This window comes from Carassius gibelio, chromosome B1 (genome assembly GCF_023724105.1).
Source record: "Carassius gibelio isolate Cgi1373 ecotype wild population from Czech Republic chromosome B1, carGib1.2-hapl.c, whole genome shotgun sequence".
Classification (NCBI taxonomy): domain Eukaryota; kingdom Metazoa; phylum Chordata; class Actinopteri; order Cypriniformes; family Cyprinidae; genus Carassius; species Carassius gibelio.
In genome coordinates, this window is record NC_068396.1 from 10,199,087 (window position 1) to 10,223,622 (window position 24,536).

General features: G+C 34.9%; 1 protein-coding gene and 2 long non-coding RNA genes across 4 annotated transcripts; all 3 read left to right on the forward strand.

The window, feature by feature from the left end:
- The first annotated feature begins 1,487 nt into the window (after window positions 1-1,487).
- On the forward strand, window positions 1,488-2,826 carry LOC127948698 (uncharacterized). The gene is made up of 4 exons (XM_052545337.1): window positions 1,488-1,838; window positions 1,970-2,122; window positions 2,237-2,286; window positions 2,623-2,826. The coding sequence occupies exons 1-4, from the start codon at window positions 1,499-1,501 to the stop codon at window positions 2,749-2,751; spliced, it is 672 nt and encodes a 223-aa protein (XP_052401297.1). The 5' UTR covers window positions 1,488-1,498; the 3' UTR covers window positions 2,752-2,826.
- Window positions 2,827-8,810: 5,984 nt separating this feature from the next.
- LOC127948704 (uncharacterized) lies at window positions 8,811-11,202 on the forward strand. Of its 2 annotated transcripts, XR_008152153.1 has the most exons (5): window positions 8,827-8,949; window positions 9,115-9,275; window positions 9,664-10,232; window positions 10,689-10,942; window positions 11,108-11,202. It is a non-coding gene; the product is annotated as an uncharacterized LOC127948704 (long non-coding RNA). The 2 variants fall into 2 exon arrangements; XR_008152154.1 differs by lacking the exon at window positions 9,115-9,275 and having other exon boundaries at window positions 8,811-8,949.
- An 80-nt stretch (window positions 11,203-11,282) lies between these two features.
- LOC127948705 (uncharacterized) lies at window positions 11,283-12,883 on the forward strand. The gene is made up of 3 exons (XR_008152155.1): window positions 11,283-11,333; window positions 11,462-11,526; window positions 12,229-12,883. It is a non-coding gene; the product is annotated as an uncharacterized LOC127948705 (long non-coding RNA).
- Window positions 12,884-24,536: the final 11,653 nt, after the last annotated feature.

A 24,536-nucleotide genomic window follows, 5' to 3' on the forward strand; every position in this document is an offset into this window, starting at 1 on the left:
AGACGCTTTTATCCAAAGCGACTTACAGTGCATTCAGTCTATCAATTTTTACCTATCATGTGTTCTCGGGGATTTAAACCCCCAACCTTGTGCTTGACAGCGCAGTGCTCTACCAATTGAGCTACAGGATCACTTTTCCTTTATCTTTTTCTTTATTCACTTTATCTTTGTTTAGTTTTTTATTTTATTTATTTTTTTATTTTAAGAAATCATCCACATGTATCTTGGAAAACCTGAGGGTGAGTCTATTTGTAGCAAATGTTAATTTTTTTGAGGTGAAATATTCTAGCTAAGAAATAAAAAAAAAGGAAATGGCGAAAATTTAAAACTGTCATTAATATCTGGCCTCTTTGATCACTAGGTCTTTAGGCTGACTAATTAAGAAATCCATCAAATGTAACAGTTTAATTAATGAAATGTGAAGCATTAAAAATCATACTGGGCTTATACGGTACACTTTTGAACTTTTCCTAGGCTTTTAATTTTAATTTAAATTTTGTCTTCACAAAGCACAACATTGCGTTGATATGAGGGTTCAGTATTCTTCAATTGTATCCTTACTTTATTAGACAGCTATTCCCGTATCTATAAGAACACATATGAAACTTATCCTGAATGAATTAATGTGAGATAGATGCCTCAATGCAAATACATGAACTTTAACTAACACAAAAGCAAACAAAAGATAATGGAAACATACTTGCTTGATGATCAATAATCTGAGATGTGAAGTGAAAGTTTGATGAGGTGTAAAGGATATAAATGTAAGGAGGTTATACCATAAGTGTTCTAAATGAGGCCTGTGGGTTTCCTGTTCTGACATGTTTAGAAGTTGTTGCATAATAGATTCTTATTTTGATCCACTACAATAAAACGATGACAGTCCTACAGTTCAAAGTTTATACATTTTCTCATTGCATGTGAAATGGAAAGCACATAATTTTGGGCTTATCTTCATGTGAGAATCATTTCTGATGCTAATCATACTTGTTATCAAACAAACACAGGTTACATTTTATAATCAAATAATGTAGCCTTTTCTGCATATTTGTCCAATCATGAATAGGTTTAAGATTTTCCTATTCATGACGCCATATCAGAGCAAAAAAGGATAAAATGTAACAAATGATCATTTTGCACTCACTCTGTGTTTACACATTAACCCAATTTCCCGCCAGCCCCTCATGATGCAGGCTGTTTTAAATAATACTTTCCATTGGTGTGAACCAATCAGACAAGCGTTTACATTTGCATTAAGACCCTCAACCAGTGGCAGTTATTCACAATCATTCACTGAAATGGAGCAGCCAAGACTTGCTTTCATCACGCTCATGTGTAAGAAAAAATATATATAAATCTTTAGTGTTTTTTTTTTTTTTTTTTTTTTTTAGTAACCTGTCACTGTGAATATGTACAGTACAAGTGCTACATAAAGATATTATTTACTTTTACAGTTTTCCTGTTTCATCAGAAAATAATCTATGGAGAAGAAGTGGAGATGAAAGTCAGACCAGGAGACAACATCACTCTCTACTGTGATCGCTCTCTAACTCTTGGTTCTATCGTTGTGTGGATAAGAAACTGCTCTCATGAAAATCAACCGTCTCTCATAATAGATTTTAGGAAACTGGACGTGGAGATATTTCAGCGATTCAGATTTATTCACAATCCCTACAGTAAATCCTATGATCTACATATTACTAACATCAGTGTGTCTGATCTGGGACTGTACTACTGTGCAAAACTAGAGATGAAGGTAAATGAAGATGAAAAAGGCTTCATCTCGCAATCTGAGGTGTATTATTATGGAAACAAAACAACTCGTCTTTCTCTGGAAGGTAAGAAAACACTTCTGTTAGACATTATTACAAAATTTTTTTGTGTAATTCTGGAAATCTTTGCCTTCTTATGAAGTTTTTTTTTTTTTTTAAATCACTGATACATTTGTATTTATTTTATCCTGAGCAAGTAACTTCCTGTTCTGGACCCCTGGACACCCCCTCCACACCACCTCCTGTATCAGACTGTGTGCTCTGCTGGATGCTGCTGTTCAGTGTGTGTCCCCTGTGTGTTCTCCTCTCCTCCATCTGTGTGTACTGCCTCTGTTGTAGGAAAGCTACAGGTGATTATTCACAGATTTATACTGCCTAAGTGTTACAGATTTTGTCAATGACAAAATATATATTTTTAAATACTGCATGAATTGCAGTGCTCTAATTTAAATATTCCATTTTAGATTCTGCAACTGATCAAAAAAACAAGCTGAAAAGTCGAAATATTATTGAGGTATGACCAATGAAACACGCACGTTTATCCACAATATGGAATATTTCTTTTTTTCTGTAGCTTAAAAAGATTTGGGCATCACTTTACAATAAGGTGGCAAATAAATAAATAAATGAACAAGTAAAATAAAAAAAATAAAAAGTTAACATTAACTATCTGTTAATATAATTTATATTAACAGATATCATTTACATATAAGATTAATAAATACATTAACAAATACGTTGCTCATTGTTAGTAAATATTATAAGACATTGTTAATAAGTGTTCCATGTAAAAAGTAAATATATGCAGTAATGTTATATATTTAAATCAAAACATAATTTTTTATTACAGGAAAATTATGATAGCGAAGTGTGTTATGCATCTGTGGACTTGATGACCAGGAGACAAAACCGACAAAAGAAAACACAAATGCAGAGTTCAGATTTCACTACTTACGCTCCTGTCCGAACAGAAACTTAATAGATTAGAAAGCTGAAGGAGCCATTTTCATTGAAATATTATGCTTATGGCATGTTTATTGTTAAAAATGTTTGTCTGTGATTAAATCATAGAAATATGAAGCAAGAATTCTTATTTTTTCTTTTTAAGCTGTTATTCTTCTTCTTTCAGTAAAAGTGTTTTAGTATGTTTCCATACAGTCTCTGTGGACACACAGTGATGAATAACAGGATGTGGAAGTGGGTTTCCTGTTTTATGTACCATTTAGTTTAAAGAGGTCATGCATTGCCTTTATTATTTTAATTTCGTACTGCTCTCTGAGGTCCAATTGTTACAGTACGTTTTCAAGTTTTAGAAATAAGAATCTAATTTCTGTTCTTTTTTTATCCCCCTCATCAGAATGCTGTTTTTGTATAGGCACGGCAGATTGTAAACTGGAAGTAAACGTCCACTGCTATGATTGGCTAATAGTTGTGTATGTTTGAGAGCATACAGTACATTCCTCATAAAATGAATCCTGCTGTGATTTAGATCAAAAACGCTTATAAACTCAGTACATAACAAACAATCTGTGAGAAAAGGTAAAGCAATAGTAACCCACTTGTGTTGCGACATTACTGTCAGACCAAATATAGTTGGCACAGCATCGTGCATCTGTGGTAAAATAAAGTGAACAAAGGACCAAGTTCTTACTGACGTGGTCTGGATCTTTATTACAAATAAAGTGGCTCTAATCTTTTCTAATGCTGGAATAAGAAGGAATGCAAGTTTGTCCACAACTTGGTACTGTACAACATCATGTTGTCTTTAGAGCCATCTTTATCATTCAGTTTCTAATAGACCTGTGTGTTCGGCTCTCATTTACATTTACATTTACATTTAATCATTTAGCAGACGCTTTTATCCAAAGCGACTTACAAATGAGAACAATAGGTGCAGTCAGATCAACAAGAGAACAACAACAGTATACAAGTGCCATGACGAGTCTCAGTTAGTCTAGTTTAGAACGCATAGCCAGGTTTTTTTTTTTTTTTTTTTTTTTTAAATGAAAAGACAAGAAAAGGAAAAAGTGCTAGTCTTAGTTGGGTAAGTGCAGGCGAAAAAGATTAGTCTTTAGATGTTTCTTGAAAATTAGTATAGACTCAGTACGAATTGAAATTGGGAGGTCATTCCACCAGCTGTGCACAGTCCAGGAAAAGGTCCGTGAGAGTGATTTTGAACTTCTTTGGGATGGTACCACAAGGCGTTGTTCACTTGTAGAGCGCAAACTTCTGGAGGGCACATAAGATTTAACCAGTGAGTTTAGGTACAGTATGTTGGTGTCGTGCCAGTGGTCGTCTTGTAGGCAAGCATCAGTACCTTGAATTTGATGCGAGCGGCTACTGGTAGCCAGTGTAACCTGATGAGGAGAGGAGTAACATGAGCTTTTTTTGGCTCATTGAACTAAGACAACCCTCACTGCTGCATTCTGGATAATTTGCAGAGGCTTGACAGTACATGCAGGAAGGCCCGCCAGAAGAGCATTACAATAGTCCAGTCTGGAGAGAATAAGAGCTTGGACAAGAAGTTGGGTGTCTTGCTCTGACAGGAAGGGTCTAATCTTCCTAACGTTGTATAAGGCAAACCTGCAGGAGCGGTTTGCACTATTTGCACTCATTATTTACACTACATGCAAGAATCGGCGTGATTACATCATAGAGTAGAACATTCTAAAAGCCAACGTTTCGGCAGACTGCCTTCAATATAAACTGTTTTTAGACTAATCAAAAAGTTTTATTTTCTAATATATATATATATATATATATATATATATATATATAAATATATATATATATATATATATATATATATATATATATATATATATATATAGTATAATGACCTCTTATGTCAAAAGATCAAGGGAATTTTGGTTTCTCAATTCATGACCCCTTTAAGATGTTTATAGTTCTCTTCAACTGGATGACCGCAACATTTATGTGACTCATTTTTTTTTCCAATAAGCCTCATCAAATTTTCTTAAATCACACTCTTTTTTACATCCCATTACAGTGATGTCTTGAAATGAAGCAGAAATACATTTTTTGTTTGTTTAAGTTTTTCTTTTGAACCCTTTGAGTTGCTCTTCAAAGGACCTTCACACTCTTTTCTTTCTTTCTTTTTTTTCAAAGAAAGGTCACATTATTTTCAGTTATAAAGATAACAATCTTAACCACAAATGTTTCCATCCAGTTTGCTGATTATTTACATATGAGATAGAAAGGACATAGTTTTGTTTTTGTTTGTAAATGTTTATACGGTGAGTCTGTGGTGAGGTCGGTTTTGTATACTTGCAATGCCTGCATTATTTAGCAGTTGCAGACTTCCCCCACACCTTGTGATGGATGAGTAAGTATATTTACAGCATCTCTAAAAATGAAACACAGACTGACTGTAGTTTCTTAAAAAATAATCTGATTACATAAACTGCATTACTTGTAATGCGTTAACTCCAACACTGGTTGTAAGTATAGTTTTTATTTTATTGTATTCCATTGTTGTGTTTTGTATGTTGAATATTTCTGTCACAACTTTAAAAGATGAATCTCAGCAGTTGCTTCATTGTTGCAATCCATTCTCAAAAAGTCATGAATATGAAAAAAAATAAAAAATAAAATGTTATTCGACTTGACATGACCCACCGAATCTTAAGAGACCAGTTTTGTGATTTTTGGCCAAAGCATTTAGAAGTTATGTGCAAACATATGCATTTTTCATATTTCCTGATCACTAGGGGGCACAGTGCCGAAACACTGCAGGTAATCTCAGGTCATGCTTGTTATAACACACACCAAGTTCGGTCTCAATAGGACAAACCGTTGCGGAGATAGAGCCTCATGTCCACTTTTGCATACTTTTCATAGAAATCATTCACATGCTATTCAAAAACAATATGGCTAATCAACTTGAACTTTTTGTCAGCGTGGTCAGAAGATGATGTGGTTCAAATTTCGTGACAATTGGTTCAATGGCCTAGAACAAGTTCGAAAGAGTAGTTTTTGCAAACAATAGAAAATATCAAAAAAACTAAACTTTGCGATTTTTTCATTTTGGTATCCTTTCGACTCAGCATGAGCCAATAAATAAGATATATATATATATATATATATATATTGTGGTTTACAGTTCAAAAGTTATTAGCATAACTTTTTTGAAAGTTTAGACAAGTGGTGGGGCTAGAGAGTTTGAGTTAGAGACTCCAATTTTTTTTTTTCACAAAGTGGCACTGTGCCAAAAACATTTAGAGTACCATCAGGGCATGGAGCTGAATATTTTTGTAATTATAACTTCTGAATAATAATGGCAACAGATACAACAGGTGCCTACGCACCTTCGGTGCTTGGTCCCTAATAAATAAATTCTACAGCATGATCCATTCATGCTGCATTACATGCTGAGATAAACACACAGTACGATGCTGTTTGTATGCAAGAAAATTCTGAGTGTGCAGTCTCATTGTGAAATTTATGTGAAAGTACAGTTATTAACCTGGAACATACAGTAATTTCACACATTTTTTTTTAACAGTGCATGCTATAGTCACTGCCTTTCAAGTTATTTTACACTACTATTCAAAGTTTTTGCCCTTTTTTTCAAATGCTGAAGTGTGAAGGAGGTCTTGAATGCTTATATTTTCTAAATGGGCTAACATATTCATACTAAAAGCATTCCACAGGTCTTTTTTTTTTTTTTTTTTTTTTTTGGTCAGCTTATTTAAGTGTATCATACAGACATTCAAAGTGCATTTTTCCTGTTGGAATTTTCAGTCTGAATACACTGAAACTTGAGGTATGATTTAAGTTACACTTTCTCCAATGGTAGAACCTTGGTATCTTACAATAATGAGACCATCTCTGCTTGTTACCATTCTAACATTTTGGTCCATTTTAATAGAAAATTAAGAAATTTAATATCTTGCCTTTAATTGAATTGCATCAGTTTGCTAAATAAATAAATAAATAAAAACGTACATAAGCATGCACACAAATGTAAATCTATTTAAAATAAGCATAGGCCTACCAATGTAAAAAAAAAAAAAAAAAAAAAAAAAAATTTCAGCACATTGGACAGCTCCCAGTGCTGAACACACAGAAAAACAGACATCTGTGTCATATCTGATATATAAAGTTGGCCTATTTGTGGTTGTGCTTCCTGTTTGTTGAGGAAGTAGGGTGTTAAGAGAAGAGAATGATCCACAAAGAGATGTGAAGTGAGAGTTTCATGACGAGTTGAAATTGTGAAGTGTTTGTAAGTGGTCAGAATGAAAGATTTGAGGGTTTCCTGTTTTGAGATCTTTAGATGCTGAATTGAACCCATTACAATTATATAAAGAACCATATGAATTTTATAAGTTAACTTTGATTCAAAAACTCATGAGAGGCATGAATTGACAAATTGAATTTGAAATGTAAACTGCAAATTGTCTCTAATAAGATGCCTTATCTTCATGTCTGAATCAAATATATAGTTTAACATATCTATCAGATAAACAAAATCTATCTTGAACAATTCAATTTTTATGAACCAATCAGATCCCTCAAAGCCAAATTAGTGAAGAAAAAAAGTCTATAAGGTAATTCTTTGTTACTTTTAAACAAACACCTCAATTTACTGCCAACCCATCATGACGCAGACCATTTTAGGTCAAGCTTTCCATTGGCGTGGACCAATCAGATAGAAGTTGACGTGCATTAAGACCCTCACCAGTTTCAATGTCAGTGTCATGCACAATCACTCACTGAGATGGAGAAGACAATACTTGCTCTCATCGTGCTCACGTGTAAGAAAACCTATACTTCTCTAGCAACATAAAAAAAAAAAATGTCACTAATGTGAATATTTTGGTATAATCGTACACTTTGAAGTGCTTCATGGGATTATGTTGTGCTTTTACAGACATCTTACTGTTCTCTCAGAAAATAATCTGTGGAGAAGAAGTGGAGATGAAAGTCAGACAAGGAGACAACATCACTCTCTACTGTGATCGCTCTCTAACTCTTGGTTCTATCGTTGTGTGGATAAGAAACTGCTCTCATGAAAATCAACCGTCTCTCATAATAGATTTTAGGAAACTGGACGTGGAGATATTTCAGTTGCAACCCATTCTCACTCCAAAGGCGTCAAAAACCGAAGCATGGTCAAGCGCCCCTAGCGTCACTTTTATGACGCCAAATGTGCCTCTCGGCGTCGACTATCGAAGCACTACGACCTTCATTGCTTTCAGTGGGAAACTTTTGGCGTCAGAATTCGACACGAGGACATGAGATGTTTATCGCAATGAAATCACGTTCAAGAAGTCTCATTCAGCACACATCGCGCGATACTTGCTATCAGTTCCACAGTTTGGGTGAGTAGTCGTATATACGCTCTTTTAATGCCTTTTATCAAATGTATTCTGTCTTCTTTATTAATCAGATTAGTGCCATATGTTTAATCGCTGTATTATATCGGTCATCCGCGGCTGTCTTTGAGTTTCATTGCGTTTAAATAAATGAACACAGCTGCTAATTAGTGTGATTAAACTCTATCTGTCACGTGACGTGCCATAGACCTTCGATCCGTTTTATATTATTATTAATTTCAGGATCAATGATGTAAGTTGTATTTGTAGTAAAATCATGGTAATCACGACACAATAGTAATAAATGAAATGTGAAGTTAAAACACAGTAAATGGGACATTAGTAACTGAAACTGTAGTTTTACTATGATATATTAATAATCAATACAACAATACAATAATCACCAAACCAGCTATGTTTGTATCACTGTAATGTTAGTGTTTTTATGTGCTTTTATATGACAGATATCACAGTAATCATGTGTTCTGTACCATGCTTTTAATACCTTTTAATGTGAATCCAAAAAAAAAAAAAAAAAATCAAATTAAAAATAAATAATAAAACATGTAGTTTTCCATCTTGCAGTTCATTCATATCAGTTTATATATATATATATATATATATATATATATATATATATATATATATATATATATATATTGCTCACAGATCATTATTAACATTCTGTATATAATTAAATTTTATTTTCTCTCCCCTTTTTTATTATTTTTATTTTTAGCTGAAAAGACGTAAAGGCAGTCAGCCCAGTGGTGTTTCTGGAGAGGGATTCCTTCAGAAATGGAGAAGACAGAAAGCTGCGGAGGCAGATATTTGCAGCAGTAAGTCTGTGATAGTTTGTCTCTTTTATCAAAAATTCCTGCTGTTATAATTTGTACAGCATTTGTTGTTTCTTAAACTGTTGCACTGTCCAAATACCCACACTTGCCATCTTTTCACTTGACCACTTGATTACTTATTTGAAGTCTTTCCTGTATTTGGCCTAGTGTTCGAGTGAGCATGATGACCACGAGTGTGTGTCGAACTTTTCATGACCTGATGACTGTGTTTCCCAATCCTGATCCTGGAGAACCCCAGCACTGCACGGTTTTGGCGTCTCTCTTATCTGCCTTGGAGTCTTCACTGATGAGCTGATGAGTTGAATCAGGTGTGTTTGATCAGGGAGACATCTCAAATGTGCAGTGTTGGGGTTCTCCAGGACCAGGATTGGGAGCCACTGCCTTATGGGACACTTATGTGTTTAAAGAGATTTTTAATATCTAATTATCAATATTTCACATACTGTACTAAACACATCACAGTCTTAATAATCCAGTTTAACACTTGTATGATATTGTACAAGCCCCAGGACGGTCTCATCTGACACTATCAAAAGAATTCATATGACTATAGCTTGTTATTAATTACTTGCTTTCAATAATGGATTCATTTAACATTTAATTTTACAGCATCTTTACAGAGGCTGCTTTTATGGTCTAAAAAAAAACACAGTGTGATGTATAAGTTGAATGTAATGTAATATTTCTGTTTTACAGGATTGTTTGAGGATAACACTGCAGTTCTCCATCATGCACAAGGACTCACCTCGTTAACTCTTTATCCCCCACACACACAGATATGGTCCCTGGATCAGTGATTAGACTTTGCAGTGGTTTGATTTTTGCAGAAGATGTAACTTTGTTTTATTTATAAGCTCATAATGAATACATTACAGAACCAGTGATGAAAACAATAGTTAAAAATAGTATTTTTCGTATTGATAAAGCATTTTGTTCTCTTTTTCAAGCTTCATACAGTGAACTTTTTAGACTTTAATTAAGAGTTTTAGTAAAGGAGATATTCATACACAGTCATCCCCTACACTCTAAAAAACGCTGGGTTGTTTTTTCAACCCAACTGCTGGGTTGAGGCCGTTGGATAGGACTTTGGGATGTTTTAACCCAAGTTTGGGTTGAAAATAACTCTCTTTTTTAACCCAGCGAGGTGGGTTGAGGACGCGGACGTGAAGGAGAGCACGCACGTCACGTCAAAATCGTACGTCTCCAGTGCGAGCAGCCGCCATTTTCTTAGCGTGATAGAAGCGAGAAGCGAGTGAAAGACTATGGTAAGTAACGTTAAATATTCAAAATGTAAAGTTATCTTTTATTGTTTACCCGGTTGTATGAAAGGCGGAAGGTTTTATGAAAGGCGGAAACAAAGGAGCTTAACGTTATATAACGTTATATATAAAAAAAACGGACGCGGTTTTCGCCTCGGACACGGAGGTCTTAACTGCCTCATGTAACGTCACTGAACGGAGGATGTACTTTTAATATAACGTCTGTGAGTGTATTTGGTCATATTTACATAAGATTTTACATTATCTGTACTTTTTGAGGCGTTAACAGACGGTTATGGTCACGGTTACGCTCATGTGAATTTGTCTTTTTTTTTCGCGGTTAAACTGAATGTATGTTTGTCTCCTAAAGGAAACGGCATTGTGTAGTACAGACTAGCATAATTATTTTGAGGCTGTTGAAGTGGTAACTGTTAAAAGTATGTTTTACATGTAATATTTCAGACTTGTCGAGCTCCTGTCTTCATTGTCCTCGCGCTGAGAGTTAAAGACACAGAAGCTGTTTGTGTGAGGAGTCACAGACCTGTGTGAGGATGAGGAGGAGGTGTTCTTCTGAAGAGAGGGACAGACGGTTTAAGGAGAGTAAACTTCAGAATAACATCAAGTTATCTTTATTTTTACTAAGACTAAAATAATGTGTGTGTTTTTTTTAGATGTTGAAATCCAGAGACAAGATAACTTCATTCTTTTAGACTGATGTAAGTTAAATTATTATTACTTTTTTTTTTTTAGAAAATTAATGTTTCTGTTGTGTCCTGCCTGTTAACTTCACATTTTGATGCAACAACAGTGTGATTTTATATATGTATGTATGTATGTATATGTTAATATTTTATTGAAACCATTGATGTTCCTCTTTGCAGAACTCAAACTAACTGGAGTTAAGGACACACAAGTCTGCTTGTGTTAGGAGGTGGTTTTCTCAGCTTCTTCTGAAGAGAGGGAAAGATCGTTTAAGGCAAGTAAACTTCATAATTTCATGTTATCAGTTGTTGTTTTTTTACTAAGAGTAAAATAATGTTTGTTTTTTGTTTTTGTAGATGTTAAAAGCAAGAGACATGGGAGAGCATCATTCCTTTGAGATTTTATGTAAGTTATTTTTAGAAAATAAATTTTTCTGTTGTCTCCTGCCAGTTTACTTCACATTTTGATGCAACAACAGTGTGATTACGTGCTCATTTCATTAAGACCATTGATGTCTGTGTTTTTTATTGCAGAACTCAAACCAACTTTGGAGTTGTCTGATTTGGAGAGTCATTACTCTTGGTCTTCGCTCTTAGAGGTAAAGTTCACACAAAAAATCATTTACTTGCCCTCAGGTCATTCCAAACCTATAAGACTTTTGTCTGTCTTTACAACATAAATTAATATATTTTTAGTTTTCTCATAATATTTGTTAATCCATTTATAGTTTAGATAATCAGTATTTTCAAGCTTCATAAATATAGAGTTATTGTAGAAGTAAATTCTGATATTTATATATGAATACATCTTAAATTATATGATAGCAAACATGTATGTTCAAAATAAAATACTGGTCTCCCAGACCAGCAATGGAGGACACAAAAAGAGAAAATTAAATATATTCATACGTTTTCCAAAAAATTAGCAGTTTGTATGAGTCTGGAAAAACATGAGGAGAGTAAATTATAAACATTTTAATTATTTGGTGAACTAGCGGTTTGAAGAGCAGCCCTCCATGTACGTGAATATTGTGAGGTATGTGAATGTCATGACTGTTTTAATGTTTCAGTAAAGAAGCTTTCTGAAAGCAATATTTATTCAAACAATATCGCATGTCCTCACACTAGTGCTGCCATTATAGACTTCATGAGAGCTGTGATAGACAGACATTAAACAACCACACAAAGTGTTGAAACTTTAAAACAGATTATTTACCTGTCCTTACGGATGTGAATACACCTCTACCTGAAAATGGATAGTTTAATTAAATGTTTAATTTTTTCAAATGTGTTTCTCTTAGGCCACTGATGAAGAACAGGCGGTGACTGGGATGAATCCTGGTCAGAGAGGAGAATCTTCTTTCCCCTAAACTGCAGCGGTGGTTTTAAAGGAGGACGCTGCCCTGGATGATGTAGAAGATCTCACATGCTGTGCAGATGGGGTTTCTTCATGATTACATCAGTTATGCTAAAGAGATCATGAAAATTGACCGTGATGCATGATCTGTATTCATGGACTATGAAACAAACTGTAAGTGTATAATTTGTTAAAAAAAAAAAAAAGTTAAATGCTTTTTCTGTGTTGTTTAGTAGAAGAGTTTACACTCTGTCATTCATACACCTGCTCACATTCTTTCACACACACACACACACACACATGCGTCTGTTAAATGTTATAATATCAAAGTTAATGTTGTGATTTATTTGTGTACTGTCATGCCAGAATAGTTGGAAAAAAACTTAACTAATTGTAAATTTATAATATTTGTTTTCGTATATTTTAATACAATATATACAATTGAACAAAGTCCAATTTGATCTTAAGTTATATTCATCAAATGTTCAATGCTTTATGAACTCTGTAGCTGTTAATGCCATCCTTTTCTGCATTTCTTCTAACATGTTACTTTTTGACTTTTCTCTTGTTTTTAATAAATATTTTCCTTTTGGTAATTATTATTTGTGTGTAAAAGTGATATTTAAAATGAACAACATTTGTAGGTTTAATGCCTAGCTCAATTTGGGTTAATTTTAACGTAGAAATGCATTGTTTCCCCACATGGCTGCACTCTGCGAGTTTATTTTCTGCCAGCAGGAGGCGCTAAGAGCGGGAGAGGTAGGTTTCTCCGGTAACGGCTGCAGAGCGGTACTGAGCTCACAAACGCTGCCTTATCAAGCACATGCGAAATGATATCGAACATTTTCTAAATACAGTAGTTTTCCTTCTGAAATACAGTGATAAAAAAAACACCCGCTCTGTTTTTTTAAACCCTGCAATATAGTCATTTTAAACCATAAAAAAGGCAACCCAGCAGGCTGGGTTAAATATGATAACCCAACTGGTTGGGTTAAAACAACCCAGCGCTGGGTTCGTCCCTTTTTGACCCAGCGCTGGGTTGTCAAAATAACCCAAATTGGGTTGTTTTCAACCCAGCAGTTTTTAGAGTGTAGCTCCAGTCATGAAGTGAATTCATGATGTTATTGTCAAAGCTAGCAGGTGTTTGTTTTCCTGAACACTTTCTCTGTCTTCCATTGTTCAGACAATCAGTGTTTATTTGATGCTGTGCTGATTGAGTTTTATAGATGATATTGCACACTTGACATGCATGTCTTCATGGTGTTTTTTTTGAGTTTGAAACATTTACATTGTGTTGTATAACATTTTGGTCAATTTAATTTTTTTAATAAAATTGATCTTTTTCCAGTGTTCTCTGAAAGACATACTGTATTTACTGTTTTGTTTTTTAATAAAAGCATTTTCATTTGCATACTGAAAATAGTTAATGTTTACAACATAACTGCCTTTTTATTCTTTATGGTGGCAAAAACGAGCTTGGTGACAGAGGATGCAGTGTAGTAATTTGGGCATGTTGTCTTTAAATGAGTTTGACATATCAATAAATAATGGAAGATCCTTACAAAAATATGCATGTTTATTATGCTTTATGTATTTATTTGTTCATTCATTCATTCATTCATTTATAATTTCTGTTTTTATTCCTAGGGTTCAAATGGTAGAGAATGGTAAATCACAGAAACACAAATGTGAACAATTTTAACTTTAAAACACAATGTTATATACAATGTAAATTTTAGAAGCACGTCATTTGATTAGTAAATATATTTGTCTTTGGTCAAAAAAAAAAAAAATACAAATCTTAAAAATGTGTCTTATATTTAATGAGAGGAATCTATCTGTTGGATACAACTGCGACTGCTGGGCATGTGCACATCAATATTGCCCAATTTTTGTCAAGCTGAACAACGGAGGAAGGTGAAGACGTTAATAAAACATAATCTAATAAGTAGCAAGCTTAATCTATTGTTAACCGAATCTATCCCTTCAGCCGAAAAACGAAAGACATCGGTCATAAATGGATGAGGAAGTGTGACACCGCTGCTCAGCTTTGATGTCATTGGCTATGAATTTTCAGGACAGTCTGTGGTTGGACAATCTTTTAACCCATATTAAACAGCGCATCATGTTAAAAAGTATGTTTTGCTCCTATCATCACATTAGTAATATATTAAGTCAACAATGAAGTGTTGCTATCTTGAGAAAAATGACATCTTTAGCGAGATCCTAATCCTAACCCTAAGCATAACTTCAATGAACTACAAAAACAGCCCCCTAGTGTTGCCTTTCTATAGATAGAACGACGGAGGCTTGTGGGTAATGTAGTTTAAAACTTTTTATTAACGAAACTAAATAAATTATTTATTTTAAGGTAAACTGGATATCTAAATATGTTTATTGTGCAAACCTCTATGATATATTTGAGAGGCAGGCTGAAATGTGGTATTTTACAGTGAGCAATATTTAAAATGCTTTTATGCCAGCTTTCCACTTATTTCTGAAAGCTGAGCTCAACATTATTTTATCAGCATAGCATAAGTAATAATCCTGCCCATTTTCTCTTTGATATGTTAATTGGACTCTGATTTACAGCCATTTGAAATGTACAGTTTTGGGCTCTTCCGGGGGGTGCTACTGGGCCCCTGGGGGTAGCAGGGCAGTAAAACCTACATATATGTATTCTCCTCATCATGAACAACAAACTGAGCTGAGTCACATTTATATCTGACAGTTTTCACAGTCCTCTGTTTTCTATTCTATTCATCATGGCTATTATACCTTTTGACAGGACATTGTGAGGCCATCTGATGAAACATGGAAAAATTATAAAGAAATGATTTAATAATGAAAATAATAGATTATTTCTTTGATTTTTGAAGTAAATGGCAAGAAATATAATGGATGAACCTGCAACAACTTGCCATTATCTATTCCCCACTGTAAAGCAGTAATCAAGGACAATGTATACACATTGTGATACTTCACTATTACACAAGGACAAATTCATGCAGTGCTAAGAATATTAATTTATATATATATATATATATATATATATATATATATTAGCATTATATATAACTAATTAGCCGAAATCAGTGTAAAAATGTCCTCCTCACCCCCGTATCTTGCTCCTCATGTGCTGGACATCAGTAATGTGCGTGCTCTTGGTTTTAATGCAGTACAAGATCCACGTTGATCATTCCTGCTACATTCTCAGTTATCCGTCAAGTGCTTGTAACAATAAAGCCCATGGCACCATCTTGTAATGCAGAATAATTAATCTTGTAACTCCCTGTATTTCACAAAAAATGTGCATATTTGTTACTAAAATATAAAAAAATTACTTTCTGGTGTACTGATGTCCCAGATGTTATTAATCCGATCAAAAATGTTCATGTCTTAAATAAAAAAATAATCCCAATAATTAATATGTCGTTTTTCCAAGTCTAAAATAAACACATATGAGCCTACCTAGTAAAATGATGTATTTACCAAGAATCTTCAGAACACAATATTCACCATTTTCATTTTATTGAAGCATAGACTATAAAGTTGATAAAGTAGCATCAAGACAAATAAGATTCAATGAAAATTATCATCAAAGATACATTAACCTCATATATAAATCAGTTCACACAGATGAGTGATGAAATGTCCTTAAAAGTCACACAGTCCCATCCAGTCAACTGTGATACAGATCATGTGATACATATAAGACATGTGATACTGTTCCAGAAAATAATGATTCCCATCATCACATCTAAACTGGTTTCATCTCCCCATCGTGTTCTTCTTCTCTCGTGTCTGGAAACAGTTTGTGGTTGATGTCCAGCACTGATGAGGTGTAGCTTGTTCTCAGCCAGAGGATCTCTCAGTCCTAAGATCCCAGACCTGGTCAAAGTGAAACAAACAATGCAGAAGAAGTTGTTTAATGGACAGAGAGCGCAGCTTATGTTCTGTGTGGTTTTAGCAGGGTGAGTAACTATGACCCTTGTAGTACTGTACACTTACCATTCTTCAAGCTGTTTTAAGATCTTTTGAGAAGCTTTTCTCTGAAGACAATTTACCACATCCTCTTCTTTCACTCCTTTCAAGAGCATCACTTGGTCAAAACCCCTCATTTGGCTGATGAGATCATCTGTACAAATAAAAATACTGCAATAAATATGTCATTCTGCAAGAATTAAGAAAAAGTTACAGAAGCAAAGGTCTTGCTCATGAGACTGCATTAGCATGTGTAGTTCTCAGAGACTCTAGAATTCATCTGTTGTTGCAGTAAATGTGTTTTTTTCCTCTAGAATCTTTCTCCAAAGTTCCTGACTTCTCTCACAAATGTGTTTTAGTCTGTGCAGTGTAATGCCTGGCTTCAAACCAATCAACTATCAATTCACAATTAATAACATAACATTTACAAAACAATGAAATAATGTCAATTGGTGTTTATATCAACTAAACCAATTTCATGACACTTGTCTGCTAATAAAACAGGTGGTGTGTTTTTAAAAACATAATATTAAAAATGTCCAGTCACACTTTGCTAACATGCTGTAATTGTAATAGTATAAAACGAAATCAAGGCTGACATGACCAGTTCTGTGAGAGATCATCATAAAATGTTGTATAACATTGCTTCAACACACACATACCAGAGGACTTCTGTTTGTTTGAGCTCAAGATGGCCATCTTCATTCCTCATCCTGAGCAAATCATATCCTTGGTCTTCCTTCTCTTCTGTGAAACAAGATAATCTCTACTTACTCTCTGTGCAATTAATATTGCTCATTAAACATAATTAAGTTAATTTAAAGTAAGATTCAGACCAGAGCATTTTTGGAGTAAACAAATGTACCTGGGAAGAGCTGATCATGGCAATATTCGCTGAGACTCAGTAATAGCTCTTTTAGGTTTTAGGAAGGTTTGTGAGGGTTGGCTCTTAAAATAGCTGTTGAGCTCGATATTTTAGACCTGAAAAAGAAGAACAGCATTATCTGGAAAAAATCCTGTAAGACAGAAGGAAGGAAATATTATTAATTACGTGCAACTTGTACATTACACCTCTGTAAAGATGCTGTATAATTAAATGTTAAATGAATCCATTATTGAAAGCAAGTAATTATTAACAAGCTATAGTCATATGAATTCTTTGATAGTGTCAGATGAGACAGTCCTGGGGCTTGTACAATATCATACAAGTGTTAAACTGGATTATTAAGACTGTGATGTGTTTAGGGATCATTTTTAAGACTTTGACCCTGTCCAGATACCCACACTTGCAGTCTTGGCCACTTGAGAGTGTGTGTACATGACAGTGTGTGCACAAGACTGTCCCCGGTCTTAATAATGCCAAAGCACAGCGTCCTTAACACACACTAAACCTCTGCAATACTGCTCCGGAGCGCTATACAAAGCTTAGTGTATCCCATCATGCATCATGTTTTGGAATAAATCGTCAGACTTTTTGCCGAGATCTCACAAGAGGTCATGGAAAGCTGTCCAATGTACAGTATGTGAAATATTGATAATTAGATATTAAAAATCTCTTTAAACACATAAGTGTCCCATAAGGCAGTGGCTCCCAATCCTGGTCCTGGAGAACCCCAACACTGCACATTTGAGATGTCTCCCTGATCAAACACACCTGATTCAACTCATCAGCTCATCAGTGAAGACTCCAAGGCAGATAAGAGAGACGCCAAAACCGTGCAGTGCTGGGGTTCTCCAGGATCAGGATTGGGAAACACAGTCATCAGGTCATGAAAAGTTCGACACACACTCGTGGTCATCATGCTCACTCGAACACTAGGCCAAATACAGGAAAGACTTCAAATAAGTAATCAAGTGGTCAAGTGAAAAGATGGCAAGTGTGGGTATTTGGACAGTGCAACAGTTTAAGAAACAACAAATGCTGTACAAATTATAACAGCAGGAATTTTTGATAAAAGAGACAAACTATCACAGACTTACTGCTGCAAATATCTGCCTCCGCAGCTTTCTGTCTTCTCCATTTCTGAAGGAATCCCTCTCCAGAAACACCACTGGGCTGACTGCCTTTACGTCTTTTCAGCTAAAAATAAAAATAATAAAAAAGGGGAGAGAAAATAAAATTGAATTATATACAGAATGTTAATAATGATCTGTGAGCAAAATATTTATATATATATATATATATATATATATATAAACTGATATGAATGAACTGCAAGATGGAAAAATACATGTTTTATTATTTATTTTTAATTTGATTTTTTTTTTTTTTTGGATTCACATGATTACTGTGATATCTGTCATATAAAAGCACATAAAAACACTAACATTACAGTGATACAAACATAGCTGGTTTGGTGATTATTGTATTGTTGTATTGATTATTAATATATCATAGTAAAACTACAGTTACAGTTACTAATGTCCCATTTACTGTGTTTTAACTTCACATTTCATTTATTACTGTTGTGTCGTGATTACCATGATTTTACTACAAATACAACTTACATCATTGATCCTGAAATTAATAATAATATAAAACGGATCGAAGGTCTATGGCACGTCACGTGACAGATAGAGTTTAATCACACTAATTAGCAGCTGTGTTCATTTATTTAAACGCAATGAAACTCAAAGACAGCCGCGGATGACCGATATAATACAGCGATTAAACATATGGCACTAATCTGATTAATAAAGAAGACAGAATACATTTGATAAAAGGCATTAAAAGAGCGTATATACGACTACTCACCCAAACTGTGGAACTGATAGCAAGTATCGCGCGATGTGTGCTGAATGAGACTTCTTGAACGTGATTTCATTGCGATAAACATCTCATGTCCTCGTGTCGAATTCTGACGCCAAAAGTTCAAGAGGGTCTGAAAGCAATGAAGGTCGTAGTGCTTCGATAGTCGACGCCGAGAGGCACATTTGGCGTCATAAAAGTGACGCTAGGGGCGCTTGACCATGCTTCGGTTTTTGACGCCTTTGGAGTGAGAATGGGTTGGATATTTCCGCGATTCAGATTTATCCACAACCCCTATAATAATTCTTATGATCTACATATTACTAACATCAGTGTGTCTGATCTGGGACTGTACTACTGTGCAAAACTAGAGAATACTATAACAGTAGATTCAAAAGGCATCATCTCCTCATCAAAAGTGTACTATTATGGAAACCAAACAACTCGTCTCTCTCTGAAAGGTAAGAAAACAGTTATCAGTTGTGTAATTCTGGGGCACTTTTCTTTCTCAGCGAAAAAAAAATAATATAGAAAATAATATATTTTGTTTATGTTTAGTTGAGCAAGTATATTATATAGTATATTTTTTCTGTTTGAAATTATGCTTTTTAGATTTCTGTGAAGTATTAAACAATAGGACGTTTTGTGGTGAATAAAAATAAATATATATTTTTTAATAATTATTAATAATTTTTTGAATTTTATTTTGAATATTTTACAGCTTATTATTATTATTATTATTATTATTATTATTATTATTATTATTATTATTATTTATCCTTCCTTTTTCCAGATTGCTATATTTCTAAGAAGTAAAGTAATTTCTCCTCTCAGCACTGAGAACTTGTAAGAATACAGGAAACCACAACCTTGAGGTAAGTTTTGTATGTCATTATGTGAAGTGTGTAAGCTAGTGCTTGTATATAGCACACAAATAGAATAACTAATGGTTTTGGCAACTCTTTAGTACTCATTTCAAGTAGGTGTGTTTTGGTTGAATCATTCCTCACTAAAGAGCCTCAAATCTATCACATTTGAGCATCCATACGCCAAGATGTGATTCTGTCTATTATTTCAAATAATCGGTCTAAGATCGGAGTGGACATGTCTGCTGTCCTCTCAAGCATGTTTACTGATGTAAAAATACAGTAGGCCTGCACATTAATCCTGCTGTTTCTCAGAGTTGTGTCTATGAATATGAATACAACCCAAAAGAGAAGAAAACAATGGCTCCATCTTGTGGCTAACCCTTCTTCCAATTACAAAGGATGGTGTCAAAATCACTCAACCATAAACCATTTAATCAGGACAAATTATTTGATAATGACACAGTAATGCAAACATGCCTTTTTTAAATGAAACTGACTGATAGATCGGAATAAAATGAACAACTTATGTGCAATTTTTATAAAAAAAAAAAAAAAAAAAATCCTGTTAATCTTGAGTACCTATAGAGTAGTACTGCATCCTTCATATCTCCAAAAAGTCTTTGGTTTTATTATATTTATAAGAGAAAGATAGTCTGTACCGTTTTTGTTTTTTTGGAAAAACACAAGCCGCTAGAGGCGTGACGTTTGGGCGGAGCTAAAGAACCACGAGCACGCGTAAGCTTTTGCGTTGAGAGCGTCTGGAAGCTGTGACATTACCGTGAGGAAAAAACCATCATCCAAAACAAACCATGGCTACCAGTCAGAATCAGCCGTTTATTTATGATCCAGAATCAGATCCAGAGACTGAAATTGAACAAGAGCAGCAGCAGCAACGACTACAGCAGGACATCTCTTTGTGGTATGAAACTGTATATATTTGCTTAGCGGTTTTGGAAAATGACTAAGTTCCACTTTATGTTGTCTTTTTTTTTTTTTTTTTTTTTAACATGTGGGAAGTGCAGTTTGATCCCAACATCGCATGTTGTTTAGTTGATGTGCTTACGCGCCGATAGCTAAGTTAACAACACAGAGATATTTGAAGCAGTTTTACTCACCGCCTGCGGTTCCAACACACGATCGTGACCCTTTTTCATTGGGACTGCATTATCCTTAAGAAATAAACGATACGCAAATCCGGCGTCAAACTGGGCCTTGTTTGTAAAACAAGCATCTTCGAAATGCAGGGAACAAACAAAAACACTTGCACAACTCCATTGATGCTCTGTAAAAATAAACTCCATCCACTGGTCCCTTAATGCTGTTTTTTTTTTTTTTTTTGGGTAATCTGTGCAGGGTTGTCTTGCCCTGGCAACCAAAAACACACTTCTTTTGTGACATTTCGCAACGCTCTCGCTCTGGTCAGTGAATGTCTCTGCTCTGCTATACGGGAGCGCGCGCTCTTCCGGCAGAAGTGCCTTAGGACCCATATAAGGAAATTCCGCTCCATCTAACGTCACACAGACCCATACTCGAAAAAAAAACTTTCCGAACATTTCCGAACAAAAAACATTTCACTCCCCTTTTAATGCTAAATGAAGACCTGAAAGCCCCAGGTGACAGCTGGAATCTCTAACGGATGAACTGAAGGCATCCAGCAGATGTGGGGTCAGAGAACTGGCTAGATTTAGCCGAGGCGGAAGGCTGGGCAGCGTGGTCACCATAGGAGATTTTTGTACTTGTTGATACTGTGGGTAGGAAACAATGGGAAATGGGGAAGAAAATAGATATTCCAGACTTTTCAAGGGCCCTCTCTTCCTTTGGGGCCCTGGTAATCAGTACTGGTTTTACCCCCAGTCCAACGGCCCTGTGGGCAGGGCTCAACTGAAATTCTTCCAAGAACAGGTATAGGCAGGTATAAATTTGAGCACTTGCTGAGACTGGCATGGAAAAATACTCCGCAGTCAGGGGCATTATACAGTGCCCTCTATAAGTATTGGAACATTAAAGACAAAATTGCCTTCTCTGCTGTGGAGGCAAGGCATTTGCAAATATGATTAAAAGATGAATATGCGACAAAACTACAGAATGTCACATTTTATTATTAGGTCTTTCGACAAATACATATTTTACCAAATAGAATTCATCCCACTATTTGATGTGACCATAAGTATTGACGGTTGAATTGAAGGCAGATGTAAAAGACCAAAAGCTAATAGTAAGTTGCAGATACCTTACATGCAGTCAGAGCAGTGAGTCTGCAACCCATAGACATCACCAGACTCTTGGTCTTATGTTTTGAAATGCTTTCCCCAGCCTTTAATGCACCCAATTCCAAATGTTTCTTATTTTGGGGAGTTTCTGTCTTTAGTCTCCTCTTCAGCTGGTGAAATTAATGTTCAATCAGATTTAAATATGGAGATTGATTTGGGCAATCTAAGACTTTACATTTCTTTGCCCTGATAAAGTCCTTGACTGAACTGGCAGGGTGTTTTGAGTCATTGTCCTGATCTAATATGTGCTTTAAGGAATTTTCTTTCTAATTAGTTTGGTAGCATTTTCTTGAATATTGGCAGTCAAGATGATTTTGTACCCTTCCTAATTCATTCTGCCACTGCCATCACACATTAAGTCATCGTTAAAATTAAGAGGTCCTGTTGTAGAGACTGCCATGCATGCCCATGCCATAACACCACCAAGACTAAAGCAGTTTAAGACTTTGGTGGGTTTTTGTTAAATGTGAGCCAAATAAAAAATCAGACTTAAGACTTAAACTACTTCATTCTGTGTGCATTGAATTTATTTTATACATGAGTTTCATAATTTGAGTTTAATTATTGAAATTAACTTTTCCACGACATTCTAATTTACTGAGATGCACCGGTATGTATTGTTCAGTTATTTTGTGTCTGTACAGATGTCTTACCTGTTCTTTTTTAGAAAATATGTCACAATAAAGTCAGACCAGGACACAACACTCTCTAATGTGACTGCTCTCCAACTCTTGGTTCTCTCGCTGTATGGATAAGAAACTGCTTTCATGAAAATGAAAGCCGCTCACAACAGATTTGAGGAAACCTCAATATTTCAGCGACTTACAGCTTTTTCCACAGCCCCTACAGTAAATCCTTCATATTACTAACATTAGCGTCTCTGATCTGGGACTGAACTACTACTGTATGTGCAAAACTGGAGATAAAGATGGAAAAAGGCTTAATCTCCTCATCTGAAGTGTACAATTATGTAACATTCCTAGATTATTACTAGATTATTAGACATTACATCGTTGTTTGTGTAATTCTGGAGAACTTTACCTCCTCATCAAGAAAAAGTGTCTTTGCTTTTACAGGATAGTCAAACAGAAAGACCCAATGGGGAATTTCAAATAGCAACCCAGGTAAGTGTCAAATGACTTCTCATGCTAATTGGTTTCCTTTTTACTTGCAGGAATAAGGATATGAGAACAGATGAACTGCTGAAGGCAGGTAGGGGAATCCAGGTAAATACTTCAGATGAGTAGAGAGGTTGATGTTCACTAGAACTTCACCATCCATACACAATGTATCCTTCATTTGGCAGGTAGGGTAGTCTCAGCCTTAGATGTCATGCACATGGACAGTTGGCTAGATGTCTGATGCATATGAGACACAAAGTGGAAACACTTCAGGAGTGGTTGAATTCTACAGGATTTCAACGAGATGTGTATGTCGCATTCCACCTGGAAACAAAGATACCATGGCACCAAACCCCCTCACAAGAAAAAAAAAAGCCACTGTGTTTACAAAGGTTTAATTATTTTTATAATGCTGTATGAATTCAACGCTATAATTTAAATATTACATTTTAGATTCTGTAATTGATCCAAAACACAAGCTGAAAGGTAGAAATACTGAGGTATGACCAACAAAAACAAGTTTATCCACAATATGGAATATTTCAATTGCTGGCTCTTTTTTTCCTGTAGATTAAAAAAAAAAGGGTACCACTTTACAATAATGTTGCAAATGAATGAATGAATGAATGAATGAATGAAATAATAATAAAAAAATAACATGAACTAACATGAACTGTTAATATGATGTGCTAATTTAATGTATCTGAGCTTATATGGCAACCCATTCTCACTCCAAAGGTGTCAAAAACCGAAGCATGGTCAAGCACCTCTTGTTGTAGTTTTATATATGTTCTATATATTTGTCAGGATGCTTTATGTCCTTGGCGTATGTCCAATAAACACACTATGAGACCTTATGCCGTGAACCAGTGTTCTCTTTACTGTCTTCTATATCAACTCACATGCGCCTCTCAGGCCAGAGCAAAAAATAAATCACACGTCAAACACACAAGTCCACTTAGTATCTCACTCAAATCCACCACATCCCCTTTTTTCAAAAAAAGATATGATTTACACATTCAAATTTACTTAACTCAGATCTCCTCATTTACGTATATCAAAAGCTATATAACAGTGACTTTAGCTGAACTTAAGCATGACTAACCAAACCTTACATTTAGAACATAACTAACTTGTTCACTTACATTGCCACTATTATTTTGCCATTATGTCATAGACAGCTGTTTGGCTTCCCCTACTCTCTCTCATTTTTATTTTATTTTTTACATGTCCATGACATAAATATTATATCTCTTTTG

Coding starts and splice junctions, on each gene's coding strand:
- LOC127948698 (XM_052545337.1), top strand. CDS start 1,499: ATGAAAGTCAGACCAGGAGACAACATCACTCTCTACTGTGATCGCTCT. Junction 1,839..1,969: donor AACTCGTCTTTCTCTGGAAG/GTAAGAAAACAC, acceptor ATCCTGAGCAAG/TAACTTCCTGTTCTGGACCC. Junction 2,123..2,236: donor CTGTTGTAGGAAAGCTACAG/GTGATTATTCAC, acceptor ATTCCATTTTAG/ATTCTGCAACTGATCAAAAA.